Here is a 13,854-nt window from a genome sequence, read left to right as displayed (position 1 = left end):
TCATATATACTACCATTTATAAAACTTTTCAATGCTGCCTAAAGGTGAGAGCAGAGGGCCCAGTCCCCAATAGCACACTTCATATGCACTTACAATCCTTTGGACATTCAATGGCCGCCATGTTCACGTGACTGAAGTCCATGAGACCGTAGGGCAGGGTTCCTCAAATCCGGTCCTGGAAGGTCACTGCCCTGCAGAGTTTAGTTCCAACCCTAATCAAACACACCTGAACAAGCTAGTAAAGGGATGCATCCAAAATCGCATACTTCCCTACTATATAGTAGGCAAAACAGTATGAGACAAAAGAAGTATGTCCGAATTCACAGTACAGACAAAAAGTACCCAATGACCTACTACTTCCGACGAGATTCTGGAGCGAGCATACGATGGACACTTTACAATCCCATGAGGCCACGGGAGAGGATTCATGAATGCCAGTGAAGCGATGTAACTGACACTGGTAGGTCACATGATAATGACAACATGGCGAATGTAGTATGTCCATATTACATTCATACTACATAGAACATGCTTATTTAGCTGTCGTTAAGTGATCACTCTTTCAAAATAAGTCGCTACTCAAGAGATTATGTGATTTCGTATGCAGTCACCATCTTCAGAGTTCAAACATGGTTTGAGTTAAACTCTGCAGTGGAGTAGCCCTCCAGTCCAGGGCTGGATTTGAGGAACCTTGCCATAGAGTGTCCCATTTGTCATTATAGGTTTCAGAAGGGTGCTTATAAGCTACACACCCTTGATGCACACTTTTGCCGAACCCGAACTGAAGCGAGCTCCGCAGCAGACCTCTTCCCGACAATCAAAGCGACATTATGTCACGAAAGTGCGACCTCGTAGGAAGACCGCAAGTGTTTAGGGTGCCCATTTAGGACAGCTGAATAGTAAAATTAACTGATTAATTGGTTTTTATTTGATGTTAAATGGGCAGTGTGGAATTTTATATAAAGTCTATAAATATTCACATATTAAATGATTTTCCAAAGATCGCAATCCATTCTGTAATGGAATTCAAAGCCGTTTTTTGACTCCTTTTCCAACCCACTACAATATGCAATGTAAAAAAAAATAAGACGGTAAAACACTTATTGTAAATACAGAAAAGGGAAAACACTGACAACTTTTCAGATCTTGATCGCCAAATATATTCAAAATACAAAATATTTACAAATATCACACTGGTTAAAAAAGTAAATGACAAACGAAAATTAAAATGCATAGTAATTACAGTGTTACTATCAAATACTAGTACCAAAAGGCTTATTGGCAGACAATTTGATAATAAGGTTAATAAATTACAATACAGAGGGTTAAAAATGAATCAAGACCATTTTGAATAAAGGCAAACTTACCTCTCTGTGTTCAGAAAATAAGAGCTATTCTAAAATGCACTTTCATTTGTAAATGTTTGAGACATTTCACTGAAAATGTAAACACTTTTTTCACTGTAGGCTACCCAAATAAGAATGTACGATCAAACATAAAATGTATACGGTGTATACAATACAAATAACTTTCGTGATGACTCCCAACATAGATACTTTAGATTGAGTGACCAGATGATATCAAGTCACAAATTCTGTTCCTAAGTGTAGAAATTGCAACCACTGTTAAAAACAAATAAAAACACACAAAAACTGTAAAACTCACAGACAGCATTTAGGCCACGCTCACACACACACAAAAAAAAAATTAAATCTTAGTAAACCAGACTTATGTATGGGTCTTCCCAACTCCAGAACTGGCCAATGCCATTATCTTATCTTCAGATCCTGGAAAGGAAAGATACATTTGACAGTTAAAAAAGGTAATTCTTAAGCATGAGTTGCTTTAATAGTAATAGTTGGTTGATTCTCATCTTACCCAGGCTCGCAGTCACCTTCTCAAAGTGGCTCAGAGTGGCACTAGCATTTGCAGCAAGAAATGCTTCATCCTCTGTTGTGAGCTGCACATTCAAACAAGTTATGGGTACAAGAAACGATTTAACACATGAGTCTAGAAATAGATGCATGTCTGCAGGAAAGCATTTGTGTGTCAATAATAACCCTCTCACCTTCTCGCCAAGTTTTCTCAGAGCCGTGAGGATCTCCACTTTCTGCTGAGTGTACACATCTCGAGGGAGCTTTCCAACCATCACATCACGGTCCATCTGAATTCATACAGTGTCATGTCAACATATTAACACAAGTCTTTGTATAGGTATTTATATATTTGAAAATGTCAGTATTAAATGTTAATCACCTCAGCCAGTCTCGTTCTCAGTTGCCCAGGCTGCTTTTTAGCAAACAGCCGAATAACTTCAGGTGTCTTGAATGCCTGACTGATGGCAGCTTGGATCGCCTGATGAAAATTTGCAGTCATAAATGATCTCAGCATACATAATTATACTAGTAGTCAGTCTAGATGTCTTTTTACAGTAATAAAAACTGTAAAATATTCATACATACAATTTAGAACTCTTTTCAATAGTTCAGAACAGTTTAATATATCATACAGTATGTTAATACAATAAAATCTAATTACCAGCTGCATTCCCCCCAATTCATCAACTAGTGTCATATTCCCAGACATCAACTTCTTCAATGACTCATTGAACTCGCTCAACTGTTCCAGTGTCTCTTTTTTGGTTTCTTCATATTCCTCTTCTTCAAGGTCTTCTCTGCAATAAAAAATAAATAAAAAATGTCTGTGCATGAAACTGAATGTGCTGTAGAGAACTGATGGGATGTCATTACCTGCACTCCTCTAAATCCTGGAGCTGTTGCATCAACCGGTCCAACTGTTCTTCCATGTTTTGTCTCAGTTTGGTTGTTTCTGATTTCCCCCGAGAAGCCATTCTTTATCTTTTTAAATAAATAACAGGCAAATATCACTTTTTCAGCACCATCTATTAATAAAGAACAAGACATGTCCTTCTGTTACTACATATGAGAATGTCACACCTGTTATGATCTGCTATCAAAATAGTTCTGATCTGATCAGTATAAGTATAACTTGGCAAATATGGTTATTTCAGCTTGGTTTACCATTTTGACAGGTCTAGTATCCCATTCATGAAATATATCACATTATTTTGTCACCCTGCTTTATTCTATATCTCTCTCTCTCTCTCTGCGCAGTTAGCTTAGCTTGGACTTTAAATATATATAAACAAAAGAATTACGAACTGTGAGTCCTAAACGCTGTGGTTTTACATTAATAAAGTAGTCATTCTCACCCGTGCTTTTTCCCCAATAAAAGTCCTACTGATAAAGACAAAATTACAATAGGATTTAAGTTCCTAAATCCAGTTCAGTTGCTAAGGTGTGGTTCGCTAGCACTATTATCTTTTCTGCGTAAACGCTGCGCAGAGTTGATTATCACGAACACACTACTAACTCGTAGGAATTGCGCATGTCTGTCTGCACCATAGTAGACTGTAAAAAAAAAAGTACACGCGCAGTGATCATTTGTCCCACACTGCTGTTTAAGTGGTTAAAACAATGGGAATGTTCGATTATTTTTATGAACGTTCTGTTTGTCGGCCTTGCTGTTTGTCTAGAGCTGTATCTGTCGGTACACGAGCACAACCACTGCACTCAGCTTACTAGGAAGCACGAGACTAGTGTGTTGAATTGGTAAGAAGTAACGTTAAACAATATGGTGGCATATTATTACGCATATTTGTGGAATGGTGGTTTATTGTATAGATTAGAATATCATTCTTAAATCCTAAGGCGAGGGTCCTTTTTAATGTTTCCTCTTTCCTTGTTCCCCGGTGCAGAGATTACTACCTCTTACTACCTAACTTACACTTCTGAAACAGGAAATTTGGTTGTGATTTGCCTTTAGGGAAATTTTTGGTTGTTTTGTTGTCCTGCAGTCAGAATTTTTTTCCTTGTTATTTAATTACTTTAATAAATTATATATATATATATATATATATATATATATATATATTGTTATATTAATATATAATTAAGATTATATACAAAATTATATATTAATCAATATAATTTTGTGTAAATAATTAATTGTCAGATATAGAGCATTGTCTGATTTCAGAATATATTTCTATCAACTGTGGATTTCTTTTTCGGCAGACAGCATCTTCCATATAATCAATGGCATCACAAGAGAAAACCAAACTGGTGCTGCTGGCATGCGGGTCCTTCAACCCCATCACAAACATGCACCTGCGTATGTTCGAACTGGCTCGGGATCACCTTGAAGACACTGGTAAATTTGAAATAAAAAATGTATTAATGCGAATGTATATTATTTTAAAATTCACCTGTTTTTGTTATCACTCATCACATTTTTTGTGATAAACGTTATACATAATAAGCATACATCTTATTATTTTTCTATTTCTATGTTGACTCAGGAAGATACAGTGTGGTGAAAGGCATAATCTCTCCAGTTGGAGATAGCTATAAAAAGAAAGGTTTGATTGGAGCCTGTCATCGGTTAGAGATGGCAAGACTGGCCACGGAGAACTCCGATTGGATCACAGTGAATGACTGGGAGAGTCAGCAGTCGGAGTGGGTGGAGACAGCCAAAGTAGTTCGGTGGGAACATCTTAAGATCATGTGCTTTTAGAGAACATTTCATTTTGGTTGAAGTAAAAGATAAATCTGTCACACCCTTTCTGTTTTGCACCTACTGTAGAGCTTTCTATCTTTGCGTGAGTTCCATGCCACATCTGATAATGTCATCTTGTGTAGTTGGACGTCACATATGATGTGCTGCTACGTCAAAATGATCAACGTTTTATGCAGTCTATTGACATTAAATCAGATCATTCTGATCTTTTTTTAGGCACCATCATGCAGAACTCATTTCTAGCAAGGACAACAGCAATGATGATGTGGACACAGTGAGATGTGGGAAGAGGAGAAAGCTGGAGCAAAATAAAAGCATATGTCAGAGTTCTTATATTAACACAAATGCAGGTATGGAAAATAATCCACAGAAATCTTTCAAAGGATAAATCTTCCTACTGCTCAGTGCACTTAAAAGGGTGTGTACCTTAGAATGTCACCCTGTCACTATACCTGACAAACGACAATACATTGAATTGCTGATGTACCCTCAGGACATAGAGAAAAGGGTACAGCGAGTTATATAATAGTGTTTACCCTATTGAACACAATCTGCAGCTCTCAGCACTGTCCCAAAGCATTCCTCTCCAAGTGGAACACTTTGAACAAATGTAAAGGTGTAATAAGTGTGAATTGAAGCAACTTGTGAAGAGAAAGGTCAAATGCTTGTTGAGAGCAGACCAGTGTTTCATCAGTCAATACATCTTTATCTAATTTTTTATTCTGCTGCAGCGATATCTGGATGGCTGTGTCTGAAATTGCGCACTCTCTTGAGTAGGTACTTATTTTGAATAAGTAATTACTTCACGACCACTAAAAAAGTATGTTCTATATAAGTACAAGTTTTTGTAGTATTAATGTTATCTAGGTGTACTACACTGCTCAAAAAAATTAAAGGAACACTATGAAAACACATCAGATCTCAATGGGGAAAAATATCATGCTGGATATCTATACTAATATGGACTGGTTAATGTGTTATGAACGAAAGGATGCCACATCGTTTGATGGAAATGAAAATGATCAACCTACAGAGGACTGAATTCAAAAACACCCCGGAAATCTAAGTGAAAAAATGATGCAGCAGGCTTGTCAATTTTGCTGAAATTTCATTGCAGCAACTCAAAATGGTACTCAGTAGTTTGTATGGCCCCCACGTGCTTGTATGCATGCCTAACAACGTCGTGGCATGTTCCTAATGAGACGACGGATGGTGTCCTGGTAGCCTGGGTGCCAGCCCGAACCCCGCCCACAACATTTTTTGGTCGGGAAGTTCGGTCTGGACTCGATCCATTGAGGAGTAATTATGCTCGGTCCTAGAAGGCCGAGCCAATCAAATTGCCAGGGCGGGCTTTAATCGATGATGGACAGATGGTCTGCGGTTACGTCACCAAAGAGCGCTTGATTTGAATTAGTTTACAACAAAGACGACTGCAGCTGGAGAATTGAGATTTCACGAGTTCACATTTACAAATAAGTCCGATAAGTCAGATGCGTAGGCTATATGAGATGTCATGAGTTCACACAAATAAGTAAGATAGAATAAATGCGTATATGACGTGCTGTCCGAGAGGGCTGTGGGCTCGGTAGCCATACTCCCCCGTGTTCCTGGTTGTGAGAGAACAGGACAAGAGTGAGGATTCGGGGTGGTGGAGGGACCGAGGGATGCTGAAAAACTGTCAAGGAGTGTTAGGTAAGTTGACAGAGTGAATATGCTTCCTCTGTAACGTTAGACATGGTATTGTTTGATGACAAGTTGATATTGGATTGATTATTTGTACGTGCTCCTCCCGAACTTTGTTTATGAAACATCATGTGTAGATTCCGCCATCGCGTCTGTTATAGAAGATATCGACAGCGCATTCATTTTAAAAGAGGAACTGAGAGCCGTGCCCGCGACATTTTGTTGGTTGAAAATATGAATGAAGGACATGCATGCGCCATTTACTCCGTTGCTCTGATTGGTTGTAGGTCTATCCAATTGAGTGCAGAGGTTTTTTTTCCCTAGTTCGGTTGAGACACGCCCCATAATCAAATCTCTATGGAGCGGTATCAGACTCACATTCTGACTAGAATGAGTATGACGAAGTCAGGCTAGTGTCCTGGGGTATTTCCTCCCAGATCTGGACCAGCGCATCACTGAGCTCCTGGACAGTCTGAGGTGCAACCAGGTGATGTCAGATGGACCGAAACACAATGTCCCAGAGGTATTCTATTGGATGTAGGTCAGGTGAGCGTGCTGGCCCTTCAATGGTATCATTCCTTCATCCTCCAGGAACTGCCTGCATGCTCTCGCCACATGAGGCCGGGCATTGTTGTGCACCAGGAGGAACCCAGGACCCACTGCACCAGCATAGGGTCTGACAATGGATCCAAGGATTTCATCACAATACCTAATGGCAGTCAGGGTGCCATTGTCTAGCCTGCAGAGGTCTGTGCGTCCCTCCATTGATATGCCTCCCCAGACCATCACTGACCCACCACCAAACCGGTCATGCTGAACGATGTTACAGGCAGCATAACATTCTCCATGGCTTCTCCAGACCCTTTCCTGTCTGTCACGTGCTCAGGGTGAACCTGCTCTCATTTGTGAAAACCACAGGGCACCAGTGGCGGACCTGCCAATTCTGGTGTTCAATGGGAAATGCCAATCGAGCTCCCTGGTGTTGGGCAGTGAGCACAGGGCCCACTCGAGGACGTCGGGCCCTCAGGCCACCCTCATGAAGTCTGTTTCTGATTGTTTGGTCAGAGACTTTCCCACCAGTGGCCTGCTGGAGGTCATTTTGTAGGGCTCTGGCAGTGCTCATCATGTTCCTCCTCGCACAAAGGAGCAGATACCGGTCCTGCTGATGGGTTAAGGACCTTCTACGGCCCTGTCCAGCACTCCTAGAGTAGCTGTCTGTCTTCCTGGAATCTCCTCCATGCTCTTGAGACTGTGCTGGGAGACACAGCAAACCTTCTGGCAATGGCACGTATTGATGAGCCATCCTGAAGGAGCTGGACTGCCTGCGCAACCTCTGTAGGGTCCAGGTATCGCCTCATGCTACCAGTAGTGACACTGACCCTAGCCAAATGCAAAACTGGTGAAAAACAGTCCGAAAAGATGAGTAGGGAAAAAATGTCAGTGGCCTCCACCTGTAAAACCATTCCTGTTTTGGAGGTGGTCTCACTGTTGCCCATCTAGTGCACCTGCTGTTAATGTCATTAACACTAAAGCAGCTGAAACTGATTACCAACCCCCTCTGTTACTTAACTGACCAGATCAATATCCCAGGAGTTTAACTGACTTGATGCTGTTCTCTGTTTAAAAAGTGTTCCCTTTATTTTTTTGAGCAGTGTATATTCGCCATGTTGTCATTATCATGTGACCTATCAGCGTCAGTTATGTTCGCTTCATTGGCATTCATAAATCCTCTCCCGTGGCCTCATGAGATTGTAAAGTGTCCATCGTATGCACACTTCAGAATCTCATCGGAAGTAGTAGGTTATCGGAGTACTTTTGTCTACTCTTTTATGAGTACTGTGAATTCGGACATACTACTTTTGTCACATACTGTTTTTCGCCTACTATATACTGTAGTAGATTTTATGACTTTGTCCATTTAAGGGATTTCCTGAAACATCATAAGTTTTATGACTTCAATGAGTCTCACTTGTGGGCTTTCTGCGTGAGGGCGCCCTCTGGCTATGAGTATGCATGAAACAGACATTACAAAAATGCTCACAACACCCTATTTAGGGTAAAAAAAGGAAAAATAAAACTCCCTATAGACATAAGTAAACGTATAAAAATCAATACGTTTTCTCTTTTTTGATAAACAATTTCATGTCATTTTAATTGTTTATTCTATTTTAATATGGCACATCTGAATTTTCAGCTTAATTATTATCATTGAAATATTTTTGTGGAAACCATGGCACATTTTTTTTTAAATTCTTGTCTTGTCTTTATATTTAGTTGCAGAACAGCCTAACCATACCATAATTAACTTATACAGGGTTTCCGCAGGGCATTAAAAAGCATTAAAAGTCATTACATGGATTTTTAATCCTACATGCAATAAAAATTTAGATATAGTTTTGAATAAAAATGTATACTATCAGTTTATTTTATATGATATATTATTAATAATGCCGTGTCGTAGTGATGACGCTGAAGCCGGTATCGTTCGCCAGCTATGGAAACGATAAGTAATGCCAGAGACAATTTATATGCCTAAAAGGACTTTGGTAATGCCCAAGTTTATGATCGAATCAGAGAAAAAAAATTCTCAAGCGTGGTGTCTCGAGAGAGAAATCGCAGCTCATAAGCAAGACGCTGCTGAGACATTACAAGTCACATCGATGTCACGTGTCTTTACGGGATTTTTACGGGTTGTGTGTGAACCATAGACTGTAAAAAATAGGTGTGAACCTTACAGTCTATGGTGTGAACGCTAGCAGTAGACGGGCTCTGACGCTAGTGTAATAAACACGCGGAACCAGTTTGGTAACGATAATTGCTTCCGGCCGGAGCAAAATTGCCATGATGCGGAGTCTGAGATCTGTACAGCAGGAATAACAGGAATAAAACTAGACCAGAAAAATGGGAAAGTGCAAATTCCATTAAAAGTGGATATTTAACGCAATCAACGCAGCATCCGTTAATTTTTGTCATCCTTCGGCTAGCTTTACAATATGATCCCGCTCTTATTCATGCAAATGCTTTAAACCTGAAATTGAACAATCAGTAACACACACAATTATGTCAAAATGTCCGTTTTGTCGAGTATCTTCATAACGTAAGACCAGTCTTGAGTTAAATAAAGCCTTAAATGAACGTGAAGAGTTGATGAGGCGCGTGTGAGATCCAAGTCTCTGTCAGTAGCGGTTGGTCTTAAAGGGACAGTAGCCACTAAAAAAATTAATTACATTACAAAATTCTTACATTTACAAAATATATAAACTAGATATAAACCTACAAAAATTTAAGTGTTTTTAATTGTGGTTAGTGTCATGTATGGCATTACAAAAAAAAAAAAAGGCATTAAAAAGCATTACATTTAATTTGAAGATACTTGCAGAAACCATTATAGCATTGGCTAAAATGCTGGCTGAAAGGAGCACATATTTTAAATGAATCATAACTTTTAAGATCTGTTATAATTACAGCTGTCAAAATCACTAATGATGTGTATTATTCTCATAAATGTATATTTTAGACACCCCTCATCTGAAGCTGCTATGTGGTGCGGATGTGCTGGAGTCATTTGGTGTCCCCAATCTTTGGAAGCCAGAGGACATTGAGGAGATTGTGGGAAATTACGGTGTGGTGTGCATCACAAGATGTGGCAGTGACGCTGAGAAGTTTATCAATCAGTCTGATGTGCTGTACGAACACCGCAAGAACATCCATGTTGTCCGAGAATGGGTGACCAACGAGATCTCAGCTACACATGTGCGCCGTGCCCTGCGCAGAGGACAGAGCGTGCGCTACTTGCTGCCCGACCCTGTGGTGCGCTATATTCAGGATCACAGACTGTATAGCGCTGAGAGCGAGCAGAAGAATGCTGATGTCATCCTCGCCCCCCTTCAGAGATACACCAGCACTAACTAGACTGATGTTCTGCTGCTTTTGAGCTTGACTCTGGTTCTGTTTGGGGTCTTTGATGGAAGGCTGGTCAGTTACCCATAACAGGCGTGATCGACACTTGATTCATAGTGCTTTTTGCTTTATTGAACACATTTGGCTAATGAGCAATTTGCATTTGATTGGGAATTATTCAGTGTGGTCAATAATGTATGATTGAATTTTGTGAAATATTGTTTGGTTTGAATATGTTTTGATTTTTTAAATAAAGAGATTTTGTTTTTTCAATTTTAGAACAGGAACTGTGTAGGTTTTGACCAGTTACAAAAAATTATTTGCTCTGCCATATGGGTGCTAATAAATGTAAAACCTGTTTATAACTGTCATTTGCTCTTTTTTTTTAAATAATACATATCTATAAGAAAAAAAAAGATTGCATAACAAGTGTTGAGGGTCATTAGAGAAGGTTGCAATTCAAGCAATGCCACATTTACTTAGTGACATTTATTTGACAAGTGAGAACATTTGCCTATAAGCACTTAAACATGACTTTTTTTTATTTTTCTTTCTTTTTTTTCTTCTTTTTTTAAATCTGAGAGTATTTGTGTTGAGATCTTGACATGCAGAGTACAGCAATTTGACAGTGAAGTGTTCTTGCAAGTGTTTTTTATTTTTTTATTTTTTGTAGTTACTGAACAAGTATGATCTTAAGATTAGACCTTTTTTACGTCAGTGCTAATATATGAAAACCCTATCTTATGCCACACATATTCTGAAGATATGTGGGAATTCCCAGCCAGGAATAACGTGATTACTACAGAAATTCCTTTTAGTTGATTTTCGGCCATGCATAGTGAAGTTGTTTGTTTTCTGTTAAGAATAAGATCATATCCGCATCTACATTGCCCTCAGGCTCTTGTCTTGTCCTCGTGACCCGGTAAGATTTAGAAATAGTACACATTAAAAAGACTTGAGTTTCCCCGGTTCTTTCACTGATTGTGTCTGTCACGTTGATTGATTAGGGACATTTGCATATAATCAAAACATCTTAGCATAGGCTATGTAACATTCCCTTTCAAGTCACATTTGATACCTTGTAGTTTTGTTTATTGTGATCAGATTTGTTCAGTCAATCGTGTTTTTTAAATGAGGTCTAAAATGATTGTGTACAATAATAAATAACAGGCTACTTTTTAAATGCATCTCATCCACATAATGCCGCTTGATTCAATTTTAATTAACACCTAGGACTATTCATCATCACATGCTCAAAAAAGTTTCTGTCTCTATAGCCTATTTATCGTCTTCCTTAAGAAATTCACAGTAACTTGACGTGCGTACTTTGTTTTGTTTTGTGGCGTTCATGTGATTATGATGTCATATATTTGTCATTTGACAGAAATGGAAAAAAAAATTTTTTTGCTAAGAATTTTTTCCGTAAGATACAAGGAAGACAATGCAGGTGAACTTACCGAGAGTAAAGTTGATTGCATTGTGAACATTAATATTTGTAATGTTAAAAAAATAACATTTTTCAAACATGGCTATGTCAAGCGTTGCATTTAATATAGCCTAACTAAGCGTCTGAACAGGTATTATTGTGATCATGTTTTTTTTTGTTTGTTTTTGTTTTTTTGGCAAACTATTAGCACACAAACACCGGCCAGACACGTTTTTCTTTATGTAAGGCATGATGAGGTACAGCCTGAACTGTGAAGAAACAAAGACATGCAAATTAGAAAGAAGGACTGCCCACTCAGCTCACAACACATAAATAGTTGTGAATCTTATACCTTGCACCTTGATTTCTACTGGGATAGTTTGCAGACGGTTAACAAAATGCCTGTAAGCCTCTGTGGTACATGGGACATGGTCAGCAATGTCAACTTTGAGGGATTCATGATTGCTTTAGGTAAGATTGGATTCTTTTTCCTGTTAAAATTGATGATTGCTCTTATATCTGTTCCTTAAATTGACATAGCTAATATATTTTTTTCCCCAATAATTATATTATATTATATTATATTATATTATATTATATTATATTATATTATATTATATTATATTATATTATATTATATTATACAGTGTGTAAAGCATTCCCATTTGTATTTAATGTATGTCAGGAGTAATGGAAACTTTGTCCTCTCACAGGGATCAGCCTGTACACCCGTAAGATCGCCCTTAAGCTAAAACTTCGCAAAGTAATCGAGCAGGTGGGGGATCAATATGTTGTGAAGACTATCAGCACTTTCAGAAACTACACTTTCTCCTTCAGAGTCAATGAGGAGTTTCAAGAGTTCACCAAGGGATTGGATGACAGACACTGCAAGGTATTACAAAGTTGTATTATATTAAAATTAATATCTATCTATCTATCTATCTATCTATCTATCTATCTATCTATCTATCTATCTATCTATCTATCTATCTATCTATCTATCTATCTATCTATCTATCTATCTATCTATCTATCTATCTATCTATCTATCTATCTATCTATCTATCTATCTATCTATCTATCTATCTATCATCACACTTTATTTTAAGGTGTCCTTGTTACAGTGTAATTACACAAATAAGTACTTTAACATGTACTTAGGGTTATGTCTAGGATTTGGGTTTGGTTTAGGGATAGTTGCTTGGAATTATGCATAATTTACTGTTTTCCCTTTTTTTTTATTTTAGTTTATTTATTGTCTTTATTTTTATTTTTATGACATTTCATTGTAGAAGAAAATGTACATTCTTACAGCACTAACACCGACATCCCACTTTCATCATTATTTTTAGTCTGTTTGAACACAAATATTTGCTCAGCACACAATATGGGGAAAACACTTAATGCACTGTTTAAAAATGAAACATCTATTTGTCTAGTCTCTGGTGGACTGGGAGGGGAACAAGTTGGTGTGCTTTCAAAAGGGTGAGAAGAAGAACAGAGGTTGGAGGCACTGGATCGAGGATGACAAACTCCACTTGGTAAGTGTGAAATTAAGCATCTTACATTATAAGCTTCTGCAATAAACATTTATGAGCTGATTTCATTCATTAACCCACTAATAATCAAACCTCTCAACCTTTTACAGGAGTTGCACTGTGAAGATCAAGTCTGCAAGCAAGTTTTCAAACGGGTTATCTGAGGCCCTGCTGTGACGTTTGTTTACTACTTGAAAAGGCGCAATGCTTGACACAAAGTTGTTCACACTTCTAAGTCAGTGGAGTATGAGGCGAGAACAAGAACCAAGAGTTTTAACTTGTGCCTCAAAACCTGACTAATCAATTACAAGCAGCGAGAGGCTTGAGACTGAGGCAGGGTGTCTAGGAGCATTATGTATAGTGCCACTAGAGGGCGCAATAAGACCACGAACAGACCGGACTCGGGTCAACAGCAGTTTAGGCACTGGAGACCACTCGCTGCATGTTGTCAATAGTTGTGCCACCATTGCCTAATCATGTTTACATGTAATACAAGAGACACATTCACAAACATTTAGCAATGTGTAATGTACTTCTGTTTTTCTTGCAAGCCAGAATCATTGTTTCACAAGAATATGACTAATCAAGGGCCATGCTTTATTTTGAATACATTTTTAAAACGTTTTATTTTATTTATTTTTATAAAAGCTTGTAGCTTTATTTTTTGTTTATATATATTTTATGACACCTAAATATACACACTTTTGT

At 38.2% G+C, this 13,854-nt stretch overlaps 2 protein-coding genes across 3 annotated transcripts; one reads left to right on the top strand and one right to left on the bottom strand.

The window, feature by feature from the left end:
- Nucleotides 1–1,136: 1,136 nt before the first annotated feature.
- On the bottom strand, nt 1,137–3,455 carry lzic (leucine zipper and CTNNBIP1 domain containing). 2 transcript variants are annotated; one of them, XM_081387647.1, is made up of 7 exons: nt 3,233–3,455; nt 2,751–2,858; nt 2,539–2,674; nt 2,257–2,355; nt 2,069–2,164; nt 1,879–1,960; nt 1,137–1,787 (listed from the first exon to the last, which is right to left on the bottom strand). In XM_081387647.1, exons 2-7 carry the CDS (start codon nt 2,849–2,851, stop codon nt 1,729–1,731), a joined length of 573 nt encoding a protein of 190 aa, XP_081243773.1. In that variant the 5' UTR covers nt 2,852–2,858; nt 3,233–3,455; the 3' UTR covers nt 1,137–1,728. The 2 variants fall into 2 exon arrangements, with proteins under 2 accessions (XP_081243773.1, XP_081243774.1); XM_081387648.1 differs by having other exon boundaries at nt 2,751–2,902; nt 3,233–3,350.
- Nucleotides 3,367–13,654, top strand: LOC308703207 (nicotinamide/nicotinic acid mononucleotide adenylyltransferase 1-like). Its single transcript, XM_081386529.1, has 10 exons — nt 3,367–3,632; nt 4,098–4,233; nt 4,382–4,565; nt 4,816–4,949; nt 9,800–10,183; nt 11,080–11,104; nt 11,988–12,079; nt 12,322–12,500; nt 13,048–13,149; nt 13,257–13,654. Exons 2-10 carry the CDS (start codon nt 4,119–4,121, stop codon nt 13,308–13,310), a joined length of 1,269 nt encoding a protein of 422 aa, XP_081242655.1. The 5' UTR covers nt 3,367–3,632; nt 4,098–4,118; the 3' UTR covers nt 13,311–13,654.
- Nucleotides 13,655–13,854: the final 200 nt, after the last annotated feature.

Source organism: Scardinius erythrophthalmus, assembly GCF_964197995.2.
Source record: "Scardinius erythrophthalmus genome assembly, chromosome: 15".
Lineage (NCBI taxonomy): Eukaryota > Metazoa > Chordata > Actinopteri > Cypriniformes > Leuciscidae > Scardinius > Scardinius erythrophthalmus.
This window is presented reverse-complemented; position numbering and strand designations above follow the sequence as displayed.

Coding starts and splice junctions, on each gene's coding strand:
- LOC308703207 (XM_081386529.1), top strand. CDS start 4,119: ATGGCATCACAAGAGAAAACCAAACTGGTGCTGCTGGCATGCGGGTCC. Junction 11,105..11,987: donor TGTCTTGTCCTCGTGACCCG/GTAAGATTTAGA, acceptor CTACTGGGATAG/TTTGCAGACGGTTAACAAAA. Junction 12,501..13,047: donor TGGATGACAGACACTGCAAG/GTATTACAAAGT, acceptor CTATTTGTCTAG/TCTCTGGTGGACTGGGAGGG.
- lzic (XM_081387647.1), bottom strand. CDS start 2,851: ATGGCTTCTCGGGGGAAATCAGAAACAACCAAACTGAGACAAAACATG. Junction 2,675..2,750: donor CAGGATTTAGAGGAGTGCAG/GTAATGACATCC, acceptor TTTTTATTGCAG/AGAAGACCTTGAAGAAGAGG. Junction 1,961..2,068: donor TGAGAAAACTTGGCGAGAAG/GTGAGAGGGTTA, acceptor TTGAATGTGCAG/CTCACAACAGAGGATGAAGC.